This window comes from Arvicola amphibius, chromosome 9, assembly GCF_903992535.2.
Source record: "Arvicola amphibius chromosome 9, mArvAmp1.2, whole genome shotgun sequence".
NCBI classification, from domain to species: Eukaryota; Metazoa; Chordata; class Mammalia; order Rodentia; family Cricetidae; genus Arvicola; species Arvicola amphibius.
Genome location: NC_052055.2, coordinates 120870342 through 120893557, shown reverse-complemented (window position 1 = coordinate 120893557; position 23216 = coordinate 120870342). Strand labels below are relative to the sequence as shown.

General features: G+C 52.6%; 1 protein-coding gene across 1 annotated transcript in view; it reads left to right on the top strand.

Annotated features, from left to right (window-relative positions):
• The window catches only part of Rab44 (RAB44, member RAS oncogene family), a 30061-nt gene extending 7352 nt beyond the window's left edge, over positions 1–22709 (top strand). The window contains exons 3-14 of the mRNA XM_038342974.2: positions 4312–4420; positions 6398–6572; positions 7821–7967; positions 8362–8452; positions 8816–8911; positions 9821–10008; positions 10596–12034; positions 16796–16877; positions 17363–17477; positions 19359–19460; positions 21043–21119; positions 21991–22709. Of these exons, the coding sequence (XP_038198902.1) occupies positions 4312–4420; positions 6398–6572; positions 7821–7967; positions 8362–8452; positions 8816–8911; positions 9821–10008; positions 10596–12034; positions 16796–16877; positions 17363–17477; positions 19359–19460; positions 21043–21119; positions 21991–22081 (2712 nt within the window). The 3' untranslated portion in view covers positions 22082–22709. The remainder of the gene's footprint in view (positions 1–4311; positions 4421–6397; positions 6573–7820; positions 7968–8361; positions 8453–8815; positions 8912–9820; positions 10009–10595; positions 12035–16795; positions 16878–17362; positions 17478–19358; positions 19461–21042; positions 21120–21990) is intronic.
• The last annotated feature ends 507 nt before the right edge of the window (positions 22710–23216 follow it).

The window sequence follows — 23216 nt, the reverse complement described above, 5'->3', positions numbered from 1 at the left end:
CCAAGGATTGGAAAGAACTTGAAATATCTATAGAGCAAGTTCCAGGCCAGCCTGGTCTACAGAGTAAGTTCCAGGACAGCCAGAGCTACACAAAGAAACTCTGTCTGGGAAAAACAAAAAAAAAACCAAAAACAAAAACAAAAAAACAAACAAGCAAAAAAAAAAAAAAAAAACAAAAACCAAAATAAAACAAACAAAAAACAAACAAAAATAAAAAAAGAAAGAATAAATGTAAAAAGTCAGAGGTAGAAACATTTCTCAGCTCTATTGACAAATAGAGTGCTGAATTGCCACACTCTAATAATCTAGGTGATAGAGGCAGGGGGACCTCAATTTCAAAAGCAGTATGATCTATATAACCAGTCTGGGTAATAGTGAAACCCTGTCTCCAAAAATCAGGAAGGGCCTGGGGACCTCAGCTGGAAACGTGTTTGTCACACAGAGAGTTCGAGGCCAGCTTAGGCTAAAGGAGACCTTGTTTAGTCTCAAAACAACAACAAACACCCCAAACCCATATAGGTCGGCAAGACCCCAGTACAGATAGCTCCACACCTCACAGTCTCCCCATTCACACCACACTGCTTGCTCTACCCTCTGTCAGGGAAGCCGTGAGTCCACTAGCCAATGCGAAGGTCACCCAAGGCCAGCTTGGAAGTTGGTGCCCAAGTGAAGCAGAGCCTGGGACAGGCTTCTTCCCTAAGCCTGGACTTGTCTTTTATGGCTGAAGACACAAGCTGGGACCCGTAGCTCATGGTGGAGCTTCCAGACCACCGAGGGAAGTAGTCTAGTGGGCAGCAGAAGGCTGTGTGTGTTTCTTACCTTAGTGGCACCTCCTACAGGGCACATTTGTAGATGGAGGCTTACAAGGTAGTTCCCCTGGAGACAAGAAGAGACTGTGTGGATGGCTTAAGCTTCCAGAGCTCTCTAGAACCTTCCCACAGAGCAGGAGAGATACCCTGAGAGAGCCTGGTTCCTGTGAGCTCATAGCCTGGGGAAGACAGACTCTCCCTCCTGATTTGATGGTCTTCCCATGGCACTTTGGTTTTTAGATGCAGTCTCATGTAGCTCAGGCTAGCCTCTAACTGACTATGTATCTGAGGCTGGACTGGAGTTCTGATCCTCCTGCCTCTGCCTCTGGGGTACTGCAATTACAGGCATCAGCACACAGGTTTATGGGGGGCTGGAGGTTGAACCCAGCACTTTATGCAAGTGCTTTACCCACCCCCCCGCCACTGCACACAGCACCCCCAGCCTAGCCTCTTAACAATTATTATTATTAATATCATCGTAATTGTGCATATAGGATGTGTATGTGTGAATGAGGGCACACTCGTGTCAAGATGCATGGGTGCAGGTCAGAGGTTAGCTTTTGGGAGTTGGTCCTCTCTTTCCACTGTTGGCTCTAGGTATGGAAGTCAGGGCACGAGGCTCGCATGGCAAGCAGTGTAACCAGCTGATCAATCTCACTGGTCCTTCTTTTGATTTTTTTTTTTTTTGAGGTAGTATTTTGCTGTGTAGCTGCGAGTGGACTTGAATTCATAGCAATCCTCCTGCCTCAGACTCCCAAACGCTGGGATTATAGGCATGTACCAGTACACTCAGCTAAAAATGAGGGGGAGAGGGAAGGAAGAGGAAGAGCCCAGGGAAACAATATATTTTGAAATAATTACAGAAGGTTGTGAGAGAATTCAGCTCCTTCCTAAGGGAGGCGCCCTGCTTTTTGTGTTTTTAAAGATCAGAGCGATTGCTCAGCAGTTAGGAGCCTACAGCACTCATGAGAGCACCCAGGCTAGAGTCACAGTGCCCACATGGTGGTTCACAACCTCCTGCTGCCCCTGGCCTCTGAGGCCACCTGCACCAGCGAGAAAGCTCAGTGTCTAAAGAAAGGGAGCTTGCGATACAAACCTGGTGACCTGAGTTTGAACCCAGAACACACACACACAAGTGGAAGAAGAGGTGGGTAGTGGCACAAGCCTGGTGTTGTCTGAGTCAGGGTTCCTATTGCTGTGATGAAACGCCATGACCAAATGCAACCTGGGGAACAGGTTCACTGAAGTCAGGACAGGAACTCAAACAGGACAGGAACCTGGAGGCAGGAGCTGATGCGGAGGCCACGGAGGGAGCTGCTCATGGCTTGCTCCCTGCGGTTTTCTCAGCCTGCTTTCTTTTTTCTTCTCCCCCCTTCCCCCCCTTTTTTTTTTTTTTTTAAAAAAGATATATTTATTGTGCGCAGTGTTCTGCCTGCACCTATCCCTGCAGGTCAGAAGAGAGCACCAGATCTTATTGTAGATGGTTTTGAGCCACCATGTGGTTGCTGGGAATTGAACTCAGGACCTCTAGTAAGACCAGTTAGGGCTCTTAACCTCTGAGCCATCTGGCTAGCCCCCATCAGTCTGCTTTCTTATAGAACCCAGGATCACCAGCCCAGGGATGACACCACCCATAATAGGCTGGGCCCGTCCCCATAAATCACTAATTAAGAAAATGCCTACAGGCTTGCTTACAGCCTGATCTTATGAAGGCATTTTCTCAATTGAGGCTCCTTCCTCTCTGATGACTCTAGTCTTGTGTTAAGTTGCCAAAAACCTAGCCAGCACACCTGGAATCTCAGCACTCAAGAGATGGAGGCGGGAGGCTCAGAAGTTCAGGGTCATCCTTGGCTGCATAGTGAGTTTGGAGCCAGTCTTGGCTATAAGGGATAGCATCTGGGGGAGGTGGGGCATGGGGGCGGGGTGGGGGGGGGGGTCAACAGCAACAAAGTTTCTAAAACCCTGTTACATTTATTACATTTAGGATCCCTACTAACAGCTGAGAAACCCTGGGGCTCAGAGTACCCTGAGGTACTCCTGCACCTGCACATAGTTAGTGGTGTGTGTGCCTGCATAGTAGTGTTTCCTACTTGACTGTAACTGAAATCACAGGACCATGCCCTAAGTACAAAGAGAGGGTAAGTGTTCAGAAAGTAAAATCATGACCTATAGGCAAATACAAAACCGACTCGTGTCAAAGTGAGGTTTTTTTTCCTTGTTTGAGTGCTCTATCACCAAGCCACATCCCAAGCCCTCAGAGATTTTATTTAAGGCGTTAATTAGTGTTATACATGGTTCAAAGAGCACTTTAAAAAGTTGGGCAATTTAACAAAGACAGATTAGAGCCAGATTGCTGAGTTAGTCTTCTTCTTCTTTTAAACAACTAGTGAAAGTCCAACAGGCCATAAATCTTGGTGTTATCTGTCTCATCTGACAGAAATTTATCTACGATGTTCCTGGACGGAATCTGCACGTTCACACGTGACCAGACCTTAATCAGTTCTGTGAGGTGAATTACCTACACTCTGTGGGCTAGCGCACAGCTTCTTAAACTTTTCCCTTGACTCCTTTCACCAGAGAAATACTTTACACTATCTGGGAATATAGGCCTATAAAATAGATATATGCATCAAATATGTATAAAGACACACTAGTAGTCCCAGTCCAGGGAGGCAGAGAGACGCAGGTCCCCAGGGCTTGCCAGCCAGCCTAGCCACTTGGAGAGCCCCAAAACAGTCTGGGATTCTCAAAAAAAGATGGCTAGTTCTTGGGGACCAATAGCTAAGGTCCTCTGGCCTCCATAAAGATGTGCACACACGTGACTGAGTGCTGGTACCTGCACTCAGTGTTTAGAGCTGTGGCTACAGTGACGTCACATGATGGAGCGGGGCAAGCTCTGCCGGAAGCATCTCAGATTCTGAATCTGTGATCTCAGTGAAGAGAGTGCTTATGACACCCCCTCCTTCAGCCATGCACCCCAAGAGCCACAGCTGCAAAAGCTTGCATGGCCCTTGTCCCTGGGTCATGCTGGAAGAGCATGCTGTGGTGGTGTATTACAAGTGTCAGGTGGCTAGGTGGCATGATGCTGCGCATCTCGAATCCCAATGTCCTGGAAGCAGAAGCAGGTGGATCTCTGTGGGTTCGAGGCCAGCCTGGTCTACATAGCAAGTTCCAGGACAGCTATGGTTACATAAGAGAGAGACATCATTTCCACTCCCCAAACAAACAAACAAGGTGCCAGATGGCATTCAAAGCCGTTCTACCAAGGGCTGGGGAGAATACTTACGTGGAGTTTTTGGGTGGCGATAGGGAAGTGACTTGGAGCCTGCTCAGGGCCCTACTGAAGGATGCCTAGTATGGTGTGGGAAACTGCAGGGCAGGCCCTGAATGACCCTCCCCCTAGGAAGAAGGAAAGCAGGGTGGTTCGAGACAGACACCTCCCGTCCTGTGCACAGTCTCTCCTGTCAGAACAGTAGCCAACTGACTCATTCCTTCCTTTCAGGAGGCCAAGTTCAGCTTCCTGGGTAACGAGGAGCCACAGATGATCTTTGACTGGGTAGACACCGAGAACAAGGGCCGCCTGTCGCTGGAAGAATTCAGTTCTGGACTCAGTATGTGTCTGTCCTGGGAGGACCCTGGCGGCTTCTAGCACAGCGCTGGGCTGTGTGAAAGGCCCTCGCTACATCTGAGAGCTATAGGCTGCTCCCCTAGGACCCTCTCTGGTATTCTTGTGTAGAGGATAAAAACTTCCTGGCTGTGATGTGAGACTGTGGGCACAACTGCTCTACCCCCACCCCAGGAGGTCACTTTCCAAGCCCAGTCAAGGCAACTCCAGGCTCCAGATCCCAGGGGGTGGTATCTGGGGGACAGAGAGGAGGTGGAGGCACCAGCATTGAGGTAGAGGTGATATCTAGGGGACAGATATCCCATCACTTGCCCCTCAGAAGAGACCCTGGCATCAGGGCAACTCCCCTAATGAGCCTTTCCATGGAGCAGGCGTTTCTGGCCTAGAGCAAGAGAGATGGCTTCCTCTCAGAGCCTCAATAAGACTTCTCAGCCTTGAGCAGTCATGTGACCACTTTGTGTTTCCCTAGGCCACAGGGCTTGAAAGGTTAGGGTGTAGGAGAAGGCAGAGAGGCCAGGTATCAATTTTCACACTGTGAGATCGCCCATGATTTGGTTTTTATTGAGAAGCCAAGTGGGAGGTGTGTGAAATGGAGAGACCAGCCCGGAGCTGGGGGTGAAGTGGAGGGACCAGCCCGGAGCTGGGGGTGAAGTGGAGGGACCAGCCCGGAGCTGGGGGTGAAGTGGAGGGACCAGCCCGGAGCTGGGGGTGAAGTGGAGGGACCAGCCCGGAGCTGGGGGTGGAATGGAGGGACCAGCCCGGAGCTGGGGGTGAAGTGGAGGGACCAGCCCGGAGCTGGGGGTGAAGTGGAGGGACCAGCCCGGAGCTGGGGGTGAAGTGGAGGGACCAGCCCGGAGCTGGGGGTGAAGTGGAGGGACCAGCCCGGAGCTGGGTAGATGGTGCTGTTCATAGACTCCCCAAGTGCCATCTCGAAGAAGCCAGTCTTGCTCCCACCCTGTGGATTTCCCCTGCCCCTTCCTGGGATCACAGAGCACAGACACCACACAGATCCTGCCAGCCTCTTGAGTTCACCCACGACCATCTGCCTCTCTGCCATCCCAGCCTTGTTTCTCACTCGGGCCTGTATGTGGGGTTCTCTCTACCCGAAGGGTCCTCCTCTGGAAACCCACTCTGGGTCCTGCTTACAGGAACATCTCAATGTTCCTGCCATCACCTCAGGACACTGCTAGGCTCCCCTTCTCACAAAGCCCCACCCCCATCTCTGTGGAAATGATTGGTTTATTTTATTTTATTATTGGTATTGGTTTCATTTTGTTTTTTGAAATGAGGCCTCATTGTATAGCCTTGACTAGTCTAGAACTCCCTATGTAGACGAGGTTAGCCTTGAACTCACAGAAATCTTCCTGCCTCTGCCTCTTGGGTTCTAGTTTATTTCTTGAAGTTACTTAAATTTGTTTTATGAAAAAGAAGAGAAAGGGCCTGTAAGATAGCTTAGTAGGGGCAATTGCTGCCAAACCTGATGATTTGAGTTCAATCTCAGAACCCACTCGGTAGGAGAGAACCAACTCCTGACAGCTGTCCTCTGACCACCTCCACATGCATGCTGTGATACATGTGTGTGCATTTGTGCATGTGTACACACATACACACACACATACGCACATGGGGAAGACGTATCCTCTTCAACCATTGAGCTACAATGTCAGCTCCCCAAGGCCTGGGATTTGGGTGTGAATGCTGTCACCAGCTTGCAGCGAAAGCTCAATGAATCCTTCCTGAGTGGGTGAAAACCCTGTTAGCTACCCTGGAGCTGCTGTGTGACTCCCAGAGAGTGTCTAGGCATCTCTGGACCTCAGGTGACATGTGAAGAAGGCACTCTCACTTCATGAGACTCCCAAAGCTGACCTGAAGTGTGCATGAATGTGTCCCAGTATAAATGTGGGGGTGGGGCTCAAGGGAAGTCAGAGCCTCATCTCCCCTTTGTTCCCCTCTGCCCCCCTAGAAAATGTTTTTGGCTCCAGCCCCAGGACCCACAGGCTTCGCCGAAAACGACTGGTGCCCTCTCAACGAGCATCTGTGACCTTCAGCTTGCCTGCCCTCGAGGAGGCCGACGCCAAGGAGAAGGAGGCCTTCCTGGCCCTTGTAGGGCAAATGGGGACCGGCCACTCCCTTTCTGAGTAAGGCCCTGACAGTTGGTAGGGGTGAGGGCTCAGGGTAGGGCTGGGTGCAGACCCCAGCTTGGCTACTTGATAGTGTGTGACCTCTGACCTCTGTTCATTGCTGCAGCATACCCAGAGGGTCCCCTCTCTCCACACTCCCTAGAAAGATCAGCCAGCTGAATCGTCACCTCTGAGAGGGACCTGGAGACTCCTGAAGGGTCCCTCAGTGGGGTGACTTCAGACATGGTGGTGGTCTGGGCTGCGTGGGTTTGGAGACAGGAGGTCAATTCCTGCTGGGCGGGCGTCTTGGGCTCAGGCTCTGAGTGTACATGGGTTGTCTTATGTGCTGAGAAGAGTGGCCCTTCCAGAGTTGCCATAGCCTCGAGGCCTGCTGGAGCCAGCCAGGGACTCCCCCTCAGTGGCTCTCCCCACTTGCTCCTCCACCCGCAGGCTCCTGAAGGATGAGACCGCTCCCATCTGGTTCAGAGGGTGGGGTTGCTGCAGTGGGACAGGCTGGGAGGGCCCTGGGTGTAGGCTGGCAGAGCAGGTGAAGCAGGAGCCATTTACCCACTTGGCAGCTTGGCCCTGCTCCCTCACCCTCTGGGCCTCTGTCTTCATGACTTAATTAAGTCCATGTGAAAGTAGGTATGTACTGAGTGCCAACCGTGGGCAGGGCCCCAGGCTGGCACTCACACTTGGCATGTCTCTCATTCCCCAAACAATCTTGCTTGGCAAGTATGGGCCTTTGTATTTTCCCAGTGAGCACAGAGAGGGTAAAGGCAGAAACCACACAACTCCAGAGTGGGAGAAGAGAGGAAATGGATGGAAGCCTTGAGCTGTCCTGAGTCTACCCCGCCCCACCCCCACTAACCACTGACTCACAGGGGAAACAAGTGGTAGGGGGTTCAGGAAGGGCCAGCTCACGGACAGAAATGTCCCAGGAGGAGGCAGCACGTACTTGTGTCAAGCTTTGTAGTAATCTATTTCAGGTCCTCAAGTCCCTGGGAGTGTTGTCTTCAGAGGACCAGGGGTGAGGATGCAGTAGAATGTGCTTGCCTAACACATGTGAACCCATACATGGGTTCCCTCCCCAGCACCATACAAAACAGGACACAGAAATCCCAGCCTTTGGGAGGTGGCGGCAGGAGAATCAGGAGTTCACGGTTATCCTTTGCTGCATAGCAAGTCGGAAGTTAACCTGGGCTACAGAAGCCCCCTACTTCCTGGCCCTCTTGGATCTAATCTCTGGAGGTTCCCGTATTCTAGGCAGGCTGAGATCTGGAGGCTGTGGGGGGAGCTGCAGCAGGAAGAGCCCCAACTGGCAGGCAATTTGGAGGGCTTCCTGGCCAAGATGAGCAGCCGTCTGCGGGAGGCTCGGGCTGACCGGGAGGCCCTGGAGTGGACACTGAAGATGTGAGTGAGGATGTAGCAGGTGTCCTGGCACACTGTGGAATCCTGGACGAGTTTCTGCCCCTTTCTGGAGTGGCTGGGTAGGCACAGGCAGGTTTGAAGAGGAAGAAACTCCAGGGGCCTGTTTTGTGACCCTGTAACTGTCTGGGTCACAGACCTGGCCTGAGTCACAGGGCCGGGATGGTGACTGAGGGTGGTGGGGGTAGAGAGTTGGGACCATGAGGACCATAGATAGGCTGGGGGGTGGGGATATCGATAGAGGTATAACCAGTGTCATAGACCCAGGGTGACCTGATAGGGGCCGAGACCACTGAGGGCAAGCAAGGAAGAAGGGCCCCAGGCAGAGAGTCCCCAGAGGTCCTGAGGGGCTGTCTGGTGCCACCTCTTGTCACTGCAGGCGAGACTCTGACCATCTCCACAAGGTGAGACAGCTCTATGAGGAGACGGAGGAGCAGATCCGCAGGGAGAAACAGCAGCTGCAGGCCCAGGTGAGTGCCTTGGCCCTGCATCTTCAGGCTAAGTAGTGGCTGACAATTAGCAGGGCAGCAGAGGCCACTGGGAGCCCCCTCCCCCACCGTCCTGCAGATCATGCTCCCCAGAGAGATGGGGTGGGCCTGCTGGGCATGTGTTCTGTCTCTGCGAGATATCAATGTTTCCAGGACTGATTTCCACTCTCTGGACTTCAGTGTCCTTGTGAGAGTTTAGACCCAAGTGAGGAATCCCAAAATCCTCTCTGTGGATACCTTTTGGCCCTTGAGCCCCAGGCCATGGTTGAGGTGAGGTGGGGCAATCCAGCCCAGCCTAGCTGGCGCTAGAGTCTGCAGAGCAGGGCTGACCCGTTTTCTCTGCAGAGCGACTCCCGGGGCATGGCCCTCAGCACCCACATGCAGGAGGTTCTGGAGGTCAAGGAGCAAGAGGTTCAACGGCTGGCAGAGGGCCAGAGAGAGGTGAGCCTTCTGGGGAGCCCAGACCCTAGACAACCTTCTCATTGTTCCCAGCTGAACAGGTCCCCTGAAGCCACAGACAGCCAAGAACTGCTGGCTTCTCCCTGCCAGAGCAGGACTCCCTGCCCAGGACTCTGGGGACACTGCCATGGTTCAGATCAGGTCCCATAAAGAGCCAGGCAGGCCCAGGAAAAGGAGCTTGGAGCTTACCCTAGCCTCAGGTTTTCAGTATCCTTGAGAAGGAGGCGCCTGTTTCCGTGGCATTTCCCAGGCCTCACGTGTCAGATGAGATTGTGTATGGAGACACCTGGAAAAGGAAAAGCTCTGGACAGGCTGGGTATGGTGACGCTCGCCCGTAACCCCAGCTCTTGGAGGTGGAAGTAAGAGAATCAGTTCAAGACTAGCCTGGGCCATGTGAGACCCAGAAGGGGGCAGGTGGGGAGAAAGAAAGGAAAGTTCTGGACTACAAGAGCTCACAGGGCTCCACTGTCATCTGAGCAACCTTGGTTCTTAATGTCAGCACCTGCTGGGGGTGGGGAGGCCAAGGACTCTAGAAGGCCGTTATGGAGGCTGTGTTCTTGTTCCATGGGACCTTGTTTGTTGTCGGAATCTTGTGTGTCAGTGTTGGGTCAGAAGCCCCTGCAGTCCAGATGGAGTCAGGAACAGCGGCAGCTGCAGGGCTTGTGTATGTGTGTGGGGGGCGACGAGGACCTCCTGTCCTCTGACCATGGTTCCCTCCCCACTGTCCTCACTGTGTGGGGGTATAAAGCAGCTAATTAGATGCTGAAAGGTGACCTCCCGTCCGATCATCATGGGTCTTCAGGAGCTGGCAGTGGGGGCATGGGACAGGGGCAGGGTGTCCTTCCACCCCAGAGGACAGTTGCAATCCTCTCCTCTCCCCACCCCTCACAGCTGGAGGCTCAGCTCCTCCATCTCAGCAGCTCCCAGCAGGAGGCCAGCTGGGAGAACCAGCAGCTGAGAGAGGCTGAGCGAGACCTGGCTGGGCAGCTCGAGGAGGTGCGGGGACAGCTGCAGGTGGCAAGGGGCCGTCTGAACACTGCCAGGGGCCGAGTGTCCTGGCAGGTAGAGGAAGAGCCAAGGCAAGTAGCAGCCCTCTCTGGACTCAGGTAGAGAGCAGTGGCTTCTGGAAGCCAGGAAAGGCTGTTCTTAATGGAGCTGGTTAGATCTCAGTACACACACACACACACACACACACACACACAATCAATCACACACGTATATATACACAGTCACACACACAAACATGCACACACACATATACATACACAATCACACACACAACCACATACAGTCACACATACATACAATCACACACACAATCACACAATCACAGACATATAAACATACACAGTGGCACACAGTCACACATAGTCTCTCTCTCTCTACACACACACACACACACACACACACCACACACACATATACACACAGCTCCCAGGCAGGTACTCACCCTGTTTGTAACAACTCAGAGGCAGAAGGCTTGCCCCGTCAGGGCAGGCTTCCTGCAGGGGGTGAAGTTTCATGCAAATTTTGAAGTGCAGAATGGGATGGGGGACTTTCAGTCAGCCCTGGAGGAGAGCTAACCACGGGAAAAGTTATGCTATCAGGATTTGTGGGATACTACTAACTCCCACTTCCCGGCCTTCACTTCCCCCCTTCTTTCCAGTGTCCCCAGAGAAAGTAAGAAGGCCCCAGACTCCCAGGCTGTCCCCACTGAGGAGGCTCCACTGCCTGAACTGTTTGGGGACAGTGACGACTGGAACCAGCTCCTGAACAGCTTTGGAGACCATTCCCACAGAGCCCTGCAGCTTTGCTGGAGCCCACCCCCAACCCCAAGTGGCACCTCAGGCCCCCAGACTCCCCGAATTGTTAGGCAGATCTCTATTTCCAAGATGCCAGCTTTACAGTTTACTCAGGAGTCAACCTCAGATCCAGACCCAAGTCCCAGAAGCCCTGCCGGGGTGCCTCCCGGTGCCAAAGATAGGCAAGGGGTGGCGGACCCAGAGGGGCAGGATGGACGGGATGGCAGTTCTGAGCAGCCTGTGGACACCCCTGGCCTGGAAGCTGGATCCAAGTCCCCCTTTCCCTGGAGCCTGCCAGCAGCCCAGGCTGGGGAGTCTGGGAGTGTGGGGACAGAGGCTTTCAGAGTGCTGCTTGATCCTGAGGCTGAGCCCCCTCCTCAGGGCCTCTCTCTGCCTCCTCAGTCCCCAGCTGGGTCCAGAAAACAATCCCAGGCCCCAGATCTCAGTGATAAGAGCCTTTGGCCTGAACCTGATTCAGTTAAGCTGCCCATGGAAAAAGAGGTCTTGAGGGAGAACCTAAAGGACCTGGGCTTAGAGTCCCAGGGTGTCACGGCCCTCCTGGAGGGGGCCGCAGAGCCTTCCCTGAGCCTGGAGCTTGTGAGCCAGGTACCCACAGAGACGCCAGTGCAGGGTGAGGCACGCCTGGCCAGGCAGGAGAGTCATCCTAGGGATTTCCGAGAAGCCCCTGGCCAGGTCCTTAAGCTGGATAGCCTGTCCACTCACCTTCTCCAGAGTCCCCAAGTGCAGCCCAGGCCAAAGGAAGGAAATTCAGGAGAGGGAGGCCAGGAGGACCTGGGGCCGGAACAAGCCCATGAGGCTCACGGCCTTGAAGCCAGGAACCCAGAATCTCCCCGACAAAATGATCCCCTGTCTGACACACCACAGGTTCCTGCTGAGACAAAAGTCCCTGCTCCTGGCAAAATATCTCCTCCAAGAGGCTCTTCCCTCATGGGGCTTGGGGCTGGGCTTGCTGTGGGAGCCACAGAGACCACACAAGCCCTCCTCACCTTGGCTGAACCAGAAGCCCAGCCCAGGTCCATATCCATACCTATTCAGGTGGAGAGCAAACTGGATACCTCACAGCCTACGGAGCCAGGGGCACACAGCAGGCCGGAGGACCCAGGAACAGACTCAGGAGAGGCCAAACTGACTTTCCCTGGGGACCTCACTGCTGGCAAGCCTCAGGCTGACCCCGACTACCTCTACCATGTCATCTTCTTGGGGGACTCCAATGTGGGCAAGACCTCATTTCTACACCTGTTACACCACGATGCCTTTGCCATCGGGCTGACAGCCACCGTAGGTAAGGCCCCTTGGGGAGCTAGCCCTGGAGGGGAGGTCCTGGACCAGGGCCAGCAAGCTAGAGCAGTACCTAAGGAAGCCATCCCAGACATGGCAGGTTCTGCCTTGGCCACGGGCCTTCATGAGGCATTATTTTATATGGGCATAATCTTAGCATTTCACTAATCGTCTCTAATTACAGGTAATTTGCTCTCCCTACACTGATCTGGCTAGCTTGTAAGGTAACAAAGGAGCAAACAGTGCAATTTAGGTCCTGGTGTTAGTGGAGGGTGCAGACAGGCCAGTCTCTGCCCAGGTGGTAGGCAGTTCCCTACAGAGCCTAGGCATGCTCACAACATGCCCCAGCTCTGCCTGCATGTCCCGGCAGGAAGTCACAAGGTGGGTATCTTACATAGAATATATTCCGAATGTGGCAAGTTAGGACCCTCGGGTGCCTAGGTTCAAATTCTGCCACTCACTGGGGTCGTGAACTTGGACACCTTGTTCACCTCCTGTGTCAGCTTTGTATCACAACCCCCACCCCACCAGGCATTTGGCAGAGAGAGAGAGAGAGAGAGAGAGAGAGAGAGAGAGAGAGAGAGAGCGCTAAACAGGTGAAATGGGTTTGATCTCAGCATCGCAGAAGCAGAGTGCTCAGGAGGAGCAGAAGTTCAAGGCCATCTTTGGCTGCTTAGCAAATTTAGGTCAGTTTGGGCTACATGAGACCCTATCGAGATGGGTGGGAGTTGGGGGCAGAGAAGAGGAAGCCAGAGACCTACGATCCACTTTGACGTAGGACTAATGATGTGCCTAATGACAGAAGAGGTCAGTGCCAGCCAGGCCTCATCTTTGTGTTTTTTTCTTTGAGACAAGGAGATCTCCACGTAGCCCTGGCTGTTGTCCTAGAACTCACTAGACCAGCTTGGCCTTGAACTCGCAGAGATCTGCCTGTCTCCTCCTCCCAAACGCTTTCACCTTTTTTAAAAACAATTTTTGTATTTGTGTGTGTGTGGGGGGGTGGGAGGTGGGTGTTCTCCCTGTACCACATGGATGCCTGATGCCCTCAGAGGTCAGAAGAGGGAGGTGTCAGGTCATCTTCAACTAGAGTTACAGACGGTTGTGAGTTGGGAACTGAGCCCATGTCCTCTAAGCAGCCACTGATCCTAACAGTGGGCGCCATCTCTCCAGCCCTCCGGCCTCTCTGCTTAGTTCTTCTGCCTCCCGATGGCACCAGGCTGGGCACCAAGCCATAACTCTATGGACTTCCCAGGGAGACAGTCCAGGTCTAGTTCCCTTTGAGTCCCTCTGATAGTGGGGATGGGAACAGACCCCACTTCCAGCAGTGGCTACAAGTTCCCACATGCCAGGAACAATCCCTGGCATGTGTTATACCCGTGGTTCCTGTATTATAAGTAAATATTTGAGCATGCTAATTCAGTGGCTCCTGTAAGAGGGACAAAGGTGGAGTGGTGTGTCTTCATGTTAGTCCAGGGTACAGGCCAATTAAGAGTCAGTGCCAAGCAGATGTCTTAACACCACCCTGTCGTAAGAGAGGCCTACGGCAGGCTCTCGGGTTTCTCTGCCCAAGAATTCTTACCAGGAGTGCTATTTTGACCTCTGTTGGTGAGGTAAGCCTACGACCAAAAGAAACTTAGAGGGAGGAAGGATTTAGCAGCCCACCCCTAAGGGAAGACAGGGCAGGAATTCAAGGCAGGAACTTGGAGCAGAAACCATGGAGAATTGCTACTCACTCACTGGCTTATGGCCAGTAACTTTCTTATACAGCCAGGCCTACCTGCCTAGGGATGGCGACATCTGTGGGGGGCTGGGCCCTTCCACATTGATTTTCTATTTGTTTATTTATTCATTTTCGAGACAGGGTTTCTCTGTGTGACAGACCTGGCTGTCTTGGAACTTGCTTTGTAGCCCAGGCTGGCCTTGAACTCAGAGATCCACCTACTTCTGCCTCCTGAGTGCTTGGATTAAAGACCTGTGCCACCACTGCCCAGCACTCCCACACTGATTTTCAAGACATTGCCTTACACTGTAAGACTTAGACATGGCCAGTCTGATGGAGGCAGTTCTTCAGTTGGGGTTCGCTCTTCGCAGGTGACCCCAGCTTGTTTTATTGTTGACAATAGAAACTACCTAGGACACCACGTTAAAGACTCAGTGTCCTTGAAAAAGAGGGGCTCACAGCAGACCTGAACTACTGTGAGGTGAGCCACAGGCCCTACACGACCACCATCATTAACACCTAAGCTGCTGTGTGTTTGCTGAGTGCCCACATGTTCCTGGCATCTCCACTCTCCTTGTCTTGGTTCCTGTGGCTGTGATGACCACCATGATCAAAGCAACTTAGGGCACAAAGGGTTTATTTTTGTTGGCATTTCGACGTACGGTCCACAGTTGCAGGGACGTCATCCGGCAGGACTTGAAGCAGCTGGACACGTTACATTCAGTCGAGAGAACCATGAGTTAATACATTTCTGCTGGGGCTCAGCTCATGGTCTCTTTTTCACTGAGCCTAGGGCCCCAGCCTGTGAAAGGGTGCCACCCGCATTCAGGGAGGACCTTTTCATCTCAATTAACCTAAGTAAGAACATCCCTCATGGGCAAGCCTACAGGTCAGCCTATTCTAGACAATTCCCCACAGAGACTGCACTGCCATGTGACTCTACATTGTGTCAAGCCGATATTTGAAACCACCCACCCCACCCCCTTCTTACCACGTGGCAGAGAGATCTGCCTGCCTCTATGGGCTGGAGACAAGGGTTCCTTCTGCGACTTCCCCTGCGGTGAGGCTGGGACTCTCAACTTTGCCACAGGGAAGAGGAGGAGGAGGCAGCAATGTGAATCGGAGTCTGAATTTATTGAGTTTGAATAGACTTAAACTTTGGTGTTAATGGACAGTTGCTCACAGGGAAGGGTGTAAGACACACAACAAGCTCCAGAGATCTGCCTGTCTTTGTCCCCACCACCCGAGGCTGGGTTATAGCATGTTTTTTGGGTGTGTGTGTGCATGCGTGCACATGGAGGCACACATCTGACTTTGGAAAACGTCTGCTGTTGCTCTTCTGCCTTATTCACTGAGGCGGTTTCTTTCAATTAAACCCCTGAACTCGCCAATATGGCTGGTCTCGACATGGTCTGGTCTCGACACCGTCTTGCTCCAGGATTCCGGTCTCTGCCTTCTGAGACTGCGTTGGCAGACTGGCTGCCATGCCCACCCAGCATGTATGTAGGTTTCTAGGTATCTGATCTCCAGTCTTCAGGCTTGCATGACAAGTGCTGAAGCCCTGAGCCATCTCCTCTGCCCCATGATGCCCTGGCTATGTCATTTCCACAGAACTCGATGGCACTGATTCAAACAGAGCGGGTTTGCACCCGTAACCAGCAGGTATCTACCCTCTATCCTAGCCCCTCTCCAAAAGCCAGAACTCCTGCCCAGTGCATTTAAGGGCAGTGGATGGAGAAAGTGATCTCCTGTGATTCTCGATATGGTCCTTACCAGTGGCAGAGAACTGAGTCCTAGTTAGGTTTCTTACCCTCAGTTGGCCCTAAGGTTAAAGTTCAGAGGCCCCACTTCCAAAGCTTAGGCCCTACCTTGGAAGGCTTGACCCCTGTGTGTCCAGCTCTGTCCCTGATTGTTGTGAATATGTGGGCGCCCCCTTGAACCAGTAGTGCCCGACAAAGACCAAACTTCGCCTATCTGATGGTTTATGTGGCTTAGCTGAATGGAGTTTTGGGGCACACAGGATGGGTTAACCAGGGGACAGAAATCAAGGAGGGGAGGTGCAGCAATGGCTGAGAGCTGTTGCTGGGTGGCCTGGTGGGCGTGCCGCTGAATGTGACAGTCTCAGGATCCTGCAGCCCTGGGCTCCCAACGGCCTCAGGAAGGGGCTGTAGAGAAAAATCACTTGCTACTCAGAAGCCACCTTGCTAGAGGGCCGGGTCAGTCTTGGTGGAGACTAGGGGGCTGTGTGAACCACCACCAGGGGGCAGCAGCACGTACTTACAGGGGTCGCCACAGAAACCTCTCACCTAAATTGTGGGTGTCAGGAGCTGCTGCCAGGCTGCAGTGGGCTCCAGAGAGGGTAGGTAGGGACAGAGACAGAGCACCCTTTCTCCCATTTTTTAAAGAGATTTATTTAATCATTTTTTGAGTGTATGTGGATATACACATCTCTGTGCAGGTGCCTGTGGAGGCTGGAGAGGGTGTTCAGTACCCTAGACCTGGGGTTACAGCTGCTTGTGAGCTGCCTCATGTGGGTGCTGGGCCCTGAACTCAGGTCCTCTACAATAGCAGTAAGGACTCTTAACTGCTGAGCCACCTCTCCAACCCCAACCCCCACATCCAGAGGGCTTCTTTGGCAGATGGGGGTTGGCTGGAAGGAGCATAAAAAAATTTCATCATCAGCCCCACCCCTTATCCCAGGGTCTAACTGGGTCTGTGGCTGGGACTGCAGGGAAGGGTGGGGCTGTGGGACTCAGCCTGTAGAGGGACTCAGCCATCTTGGTTACCTGGCGAAACCACGCAGAGCCTTTAACCACAATAGAGGCTCAAAGACCGAAGTCGACTGAGCCAGAGTCCCAGAGTACACAGCGTGGTCTCATGGGTCCTTTGTCCACCTTGGGAAGGTTGTTTGGAGAGCAGAGAGGAGCCCAGCGTGTGGCCCCCTCCTTCTAAGGCTGGGGTTGGGAGTGGGCACACACCTGGGGCATCTGGGGCTGGTTGCCCTGGGCAGAGAGTAAAAGGCCTCTTTTCTCCTGTGTGTTCTAGGAGTGGATTTTCGTGTCAAACGCCTGACGGTAGATAACAAAAACTTTGCTCTGCAGCTGTGGGACACAGCTGGGCAAGAGAGGTATGGAGACTGTCCCAGACAGTGGCCAGGGACCGGGGCTGTGCTTGGAGTGTGGGAGGAAAGGGGGGGCATACAACCGGGGTGACAGAACACAAGGTTTACCCACCGAAGCAATGAGACCCTGAGATACAAGACTCAGGGAATCAGGAAGTGGGGACTGGGAGCTCAGGTGCCCCCACTCTGCACTGCCCTATGGCGGGGGGGATGGTCAATCTCCCCTGACCAACCTTCTAGACAGCAGGTCTTCCACCTAACACACGGACCACAGGAAGGGGAACTTTAAAGGCATGCAGGTTCAACTCTGCAATCCAGTTCTGGCATTGTATTCTAGAAATAAACTCATCCACAGAGCAGAGACCCGACTACTCAAGGCTTTGTTACAGATCTCGCAAAACACGGGAGGCCCAAATGACCCCAAATACATCAAATCCACCCCTAGGGCAGGATAGTGGCGGGTGGTGGTCTCATGCAGACCCTTTGAGCAGGTACCACAGCCTCACACGACAGCTGCTTCGCAAGGCAGATGGGGTGGTGCTCATGTATGACGTCACCTCCCGAGAGAGCTTCGGCCACGTGCGTTACTGGCTCGACTGTCTGCAGGTGAGTGTAATCTGGGCTGCAGTCTGGCCCCTGGTTTTGGAGTTAAGAGGAATCTTGGAATCCACCCAAACACCTTCCTCTTTCTCCCAGCCATTACGAGTGACACCATCTGCTGAGGGACCGGTGGGTGGATGAACTAGGAGCCCCGTAGCACAGAGAAAGCACGACCATGTGGTTCTGCCCCCAAAGCTCGCACATCCTGCGAGCAGTTCTTTTCTACAATAGTACTTCCGCTTGGGATGTCTCCTAGGCGGGAGTTCTGTAATAGGTTGTTACGCCTCTTTGGACTCTTTGGGGGGGCCCACCACCCACCTCCTAAATGAATCACACATAGAGTCTTGTTACTTATAAACGTCTGACCTTAGCTTGACTTGTTTCTTGCCCACTTTTCTTTCTTTTTTTTTTTTTTTTTTTTTTTTTTCGAGACAGGGTTTCTCTGTAGCTTTTTTTTTTTTTTTAGAGCCTGTCCTGGAACTAGCTCTTGTAGACCAGGCTGGCCTCGAACTCACAGAGATCCGCCTGCCTCTGCCTCCCGAGTGCTGGGATTAAAGGCGTGCGCCACCACCGCCCGGCTTGCCCACTTTTCTTAATTTATATTATCCTGTCTACCCTTTGGCCTCTCTGTTCTTCCCATTCTCTTACTTAAATCTTATTCTGTGGCTTGCTGTGTAGCTGGCTGCCCTGATGTCCTCCCTCTCGGGCTAGTACTCCTCTGAACCCCTTCTCCCAGTTTTCTCCTATTCATCCTCTCTGCCTGCCAGCCCCGCCTATCCTTGCTCCTGCCTCACATTGGCCGTTCAGATCTTTATTAGATCACCAGGTGTTTGAGACAGGCAAAGTATCACAGCTTCACAGAGTTAAACAACTGCAGCATAAACAAAAGAAGCACAGCTTAAAATAATATTCCCCTGGTGGCATATGTTTTTAATCCCAGCACTTGGGAGGCAGAGGCAGGCAGAGCTCTGTGAGTCTGAGGCCAACCTGATATATAGAGCGAGTGCCAGGACAGGCTCCAAAGCTACACAGAGAAACCCTGCCTCCCCCCCCCAAAAAAAAATCCCCAACAAATTCCCATTAACAATGTCTAGCTCTGTGTCCCACATAACTAATCTCTACTGGGATTCTGTAGGGCATGAGACCAACATGAGGCTGAGTGAGGACCAAGTGAAGTATGTGGCCTCTCTCTAGAGTTTCTAGTCTAATGGAAGAGAGTTTGAAAACAAAAAGCCAGCTAAGGCGATAGATGTATGAGAGAGAAGTCCAGGTCTGACAGGATGTCTGCTTCACCCCCACTCTGTGACTTAGGACACTTGACTTAACTTCCCTGAACTTCTGTCTCTCTTGTGGGGGGGCTGGGAAGATTTGCTCCCACAACTGCTTCTGGCCCCTGGAGGAGAGTAGTCAGCAGCCAGAAATGACTATAATGATGCCCGTGACATGAAAAGCACTTGGGGGCTGGGAGAGGGCTCGGTGGTGGAGTGCTCTTCCAGAGGACGGCAATTGGCTACCCACACTCAGGTTAGATCTCCCGCAGTTGTCAGCAACACCAGCAGCCAGGGATCCGACACCCTCTGCTGGCCTCTGTGGCCACCTGCACACACATACAGTGCACATATGGACACACATACACGCAAGGAAAAAGAAAAATTAGAAGAAAGCCAATCAGAGACAAGTGTGTTAAGGCAGCCTAGGCAATCTGAGGCGCAGGTCATGAACAATCTGGAAAGACTCCAAGGGGGAGGTGCCCACAAGGTTAGCCATGAATGTAAGCAGAAAGAAGAAGAGAGGGTCCAGGTGAGAGGACACCTGATGTTTCTAGAAGCTTCTGTCTTGGGCCTGGCATCCATTGAGAGCAGCTGAGGGCATATGTCCTGTTTGCAGGATGCAGGTGCAGATGGGGTGGCCATGGTCCTGCTGGGAAACAAAATGGACTGCAAGGAGGAGAGACAGGTGTCCACTGAAGCCGGGCAAAGACTGGCCCAGGTGAGTACTGGGACCCCTTCCCCACATAGGCTGACCACTCAGCCGCTGCATATTGGCCCTGGGCTCAGACCCAGGCTGTGCCGCGGGCTCCACCTTGAACACTGCATAGAATTGGCAGATTCCCACACGCTCCCAACCCACGTGAAAAACATCTTCAGAGTGAAAACAGTTTTAAAAGCGTCACTGAAATCCCCAATCAAATCTTAATTTTATCTCTGGTCTCTAATTAAACATACTCCCTTCTCATTTATTCTATTTTAAGACTCAAATGTTTTCCTTGGGAAGACGACATCAAAAGCTTTGCTGCCAGACGGGGGATACTACTATTTAAAATGAGATTTAACCACATTCTAGAAAAGTCATACATATATATGTATATAATTTTTTAAAAGTTTAAAACCTAGGGAGTCACTCAGTCCCACCCTACGCCATTGTGGCTCCAGGTTGGCAGATCGTTCCCTCCCTGGAGCGGTCGTCTGTCCCTTTAAGATTCCTTCTCTCAGAACTTCTGTTGCTAGGGGATTAAGAGGAAATACAGAGTTGACTCCTTCCTAGGACCTCCACTCAGATGCTGGCAGGAGGCCACTGCTTACGGTATTGTTTCTGAAGGACAGTTGGCAGAGCCTGGCAGCTACACATCAGAGGCTCACGTGAGAGGCCAGTGTTTATCATGAAGGAGCCTGTGCCGGGGCACAGGTGTCTTGGGGCTTAGAGATAGTTCTGAATGTCTCCATGAGGCTCCCGTCAAAGCAGATGGATGAGGGGTTTTCACTGGAATGCTCTCCCCACGGCGTCTCCAGTGGCCCCTCAACCTGCTCTCCAGCTTCAAGTCAGCAAAATCCCTTGACTATAGGAAGGGGAATGAGGGAGAAGCCCAAGGGCTCATGGCCCTTGGTCATAAAAGAAGAGGGGGAAGATAAAGGAGAGGGGGAGGAGGAGAGAAAGAAAAGAAAAAAGAATCCTGGCCTTCGGCCAACAAGATGGCTCAGGGGTAGAGGTGCTTGCGGCCAAACCTGATGACTTGAGTTCGATCCCTGGAATGCACCCGTTAGCCGGGGCCTGACTCCCGAAAAGTAGCCCCCTGACTCCACGTGTGCTCCTTGTCATGAAGCGCCTTTTACCTGCTCAGCCATCCCCCTCACCTCTTTGTCTGTTTGAGACAAGGCCTCATGTAGCACAAGCTGGCCTCAGGCTTACTACTATAGCTGAGGCTGACCTTGAATTTCTGCCTTCACCTCCAGAGTGCTAGGTTACAGGCATTTGCCACCATGTTTTGTTTATGTGTTGCTGACAATCGAACCCAGGGCCTTGTGAGGAGATATAGCCCCCGGCCCAGAAGTATTTTAGGAAAACATACAAACAAAATCCTGAGCATAAAAAAAAAAAGTCCTGTGTGTTTCTCCGAGTCAAGCAGTTGGTTTGTCTTCTACTCCAGGTCTGGGGGAAGTCTTCAGGATGGCACCCTGCATTCTGCAGCCAGCTGATGAGTGGGTGGTGGGCAGAGGTTCAGCTGGAGAACGAGGGTGGCTGGTGAGGGGCTGGCAGGGCTGGACCCAGCCTCAGCCACTCTGTGTGGCTGCAGGAGCTTGGGATCTCCTTTGGTGAGTGCAGCGCCATCCTGGGTCACAACATCCTGGAGCCCCTGATGAACCTGGCTCGGTGAGTGCTCCCCATACCCAGAGTGCTCCAGGGTAGCCCTGCTCTGTTCTGCTCTGTTCTCCAGCAAGTGGCCAAGACAGACCGTGGTTACAAACCCCACGCTCTGTCCTCACAGCTGCTACCCGCTGCCTCACCTCCCTTCTCCTGTCTAGAAGGTTCCTGCCCTAGCCTTCTGGTGGCTTCATGGCTTAGGGTGAATGCCAAATGCCCCCATGGCCTACACTGTCCCCGCTGTCATTCTGCCCTGTGGCACCCTTCTTTTACCTTCTCTCTCCCATTCCTCTGTCTCTTTGTCTCTCTCTGTCTCTCATGACATTCTGTTCCTGACTCGGGTCTGTGCCCTTCTGGAATACTGGTCTTGTATCTGTTTTCTTCTTGCTGTCTGGGAGAAGTCCATCAGTTTGTTCAGCCCCTTTTATATGGGGCCTTGCACCCACCGTGTGCTCCAGGAGTGGTTGAGATGGGTGCCGGGAAGGGCATGGGAGTCCACCAGTGTCCCTGGCATGTGGTTAGATGTGTGTTGCCTACAGGAGATACTCTCCTGTATGGTCCCAGCCCCAAGGGAACTCGGTTCTCTCCTGTGGCACAGGGTGTCCATCCATGACCAAGGTCTTAGTTCAGGCTGAAGCCCTGGAATGTGACTTCTTTTACTCTTGTTGGAGCTGCTCATTCATGTGGTCTGTGTGTGTGTGTGTGTGTGTGTGTGTGTATTGGCACACAGTGGGCCAGAAAAGAAGATAGAAGGTCACAGTCCCCCAGCCCCATAGAAAGGACAAAGTGGTGGAGGCTCTAAGCCCCGAGTCCCAGCTACCCCACAGCCCTTCATGCTGTTCCTGGAGAGGGAGGAGTGACCGGGGACATTGCCATACAGGACACTTAAGATGCAGGAAGATCGCCTGAAGGCCTCCATGGTGGAAGTGACCCACCAGCAACCACCCAAGAGAGCTGGCTGCTGCCACTGATCACCAGTCTGGTCCCGTCATGGACTGTCTCTTCTCATGGCTTCCATTCTGCTTTCTGGACACAGCCTCGCCAGAGAAGCCCTGCAGGAGACAATGTCACCTCTGCTTCACCGAGCAAACATGGCTGGGGTATGGCAGGACAAGTCTAGAAACCCCATCCAGGGAAAGTACCCTCAGATCTTTCATTTACCCAGGCGGCAAGATGTCGGGGTATTCTAGTTTAATTTCTGCTGTGATAAATACTGGCCAAAAGCAGCTCAGGGGAGGAAAGGGGCTCTTTCGGCTAACACTTCCAGGTCACTATCTGTCACTGAAGGGAGTCAGGGCAGGAACTGGAGTGGGAACCGTGTAGGGACACTGCTTGCTGGCTCACACGCTTAGCCTAATGCTCAGCCAGCTTTTTTATAAATAGCCCAGGCCCTCCTGCCTAGGAATGGTGCTGCCCACAGTGGACCGAGCCTTCCTAATCAATCATCAAGCAAGACAGTGTCCCACAGACATTCCCACAACGGGCCAATCTGGCAAAGGCCATTCATTCTTCATTTAAGTTTCCCTCTTTCCTGGTGACTCTAAATTGTTAAGTCAATAATGAGACTAACCAGGACACAGGGCACATGTGGGGGGTGCTATTTTCCTTGAGTATTTTTGGATTTTCTCCAGTACCTAGGGATGCCATGTACAACCAGGGGATCAGCTGTGGAGGAGGAAATAAAGCTTACACAGAATCTGTTTGGTGCCAACTCTGAATTCACATATTCCGCCAATTCCCACTCCTCTTGTGTCTGCCTCAGTTTCCCCGCTCAGACATGGATTTCTTCCTTGCAGAATCCAATCCTGAGAACAGTGTCATTCTGACGGCCCTGACATGCCCTGAGCTCTCTGGCATCCTCTGGAGGGTTGCAACAGGGTCCAGCTTCTTGTCCTGGGGTCTTCAGTAGCCACTGGATGCCTATGACTAGTGGGGTCTGGACTGTAGCATGGAAACCTGGCAGGATGCTGGTTCTGCGATCTAAGGAGGTCAGGAACAGCCTCTGAGTTGCTGGCCCCTCTGCCCAGCTCAACAGTTGTCTCTGCACTGAATAGAGAGTACATGACAACCAGGAGTGGGATTGATACTTTGTATCTTTTGGGAGAG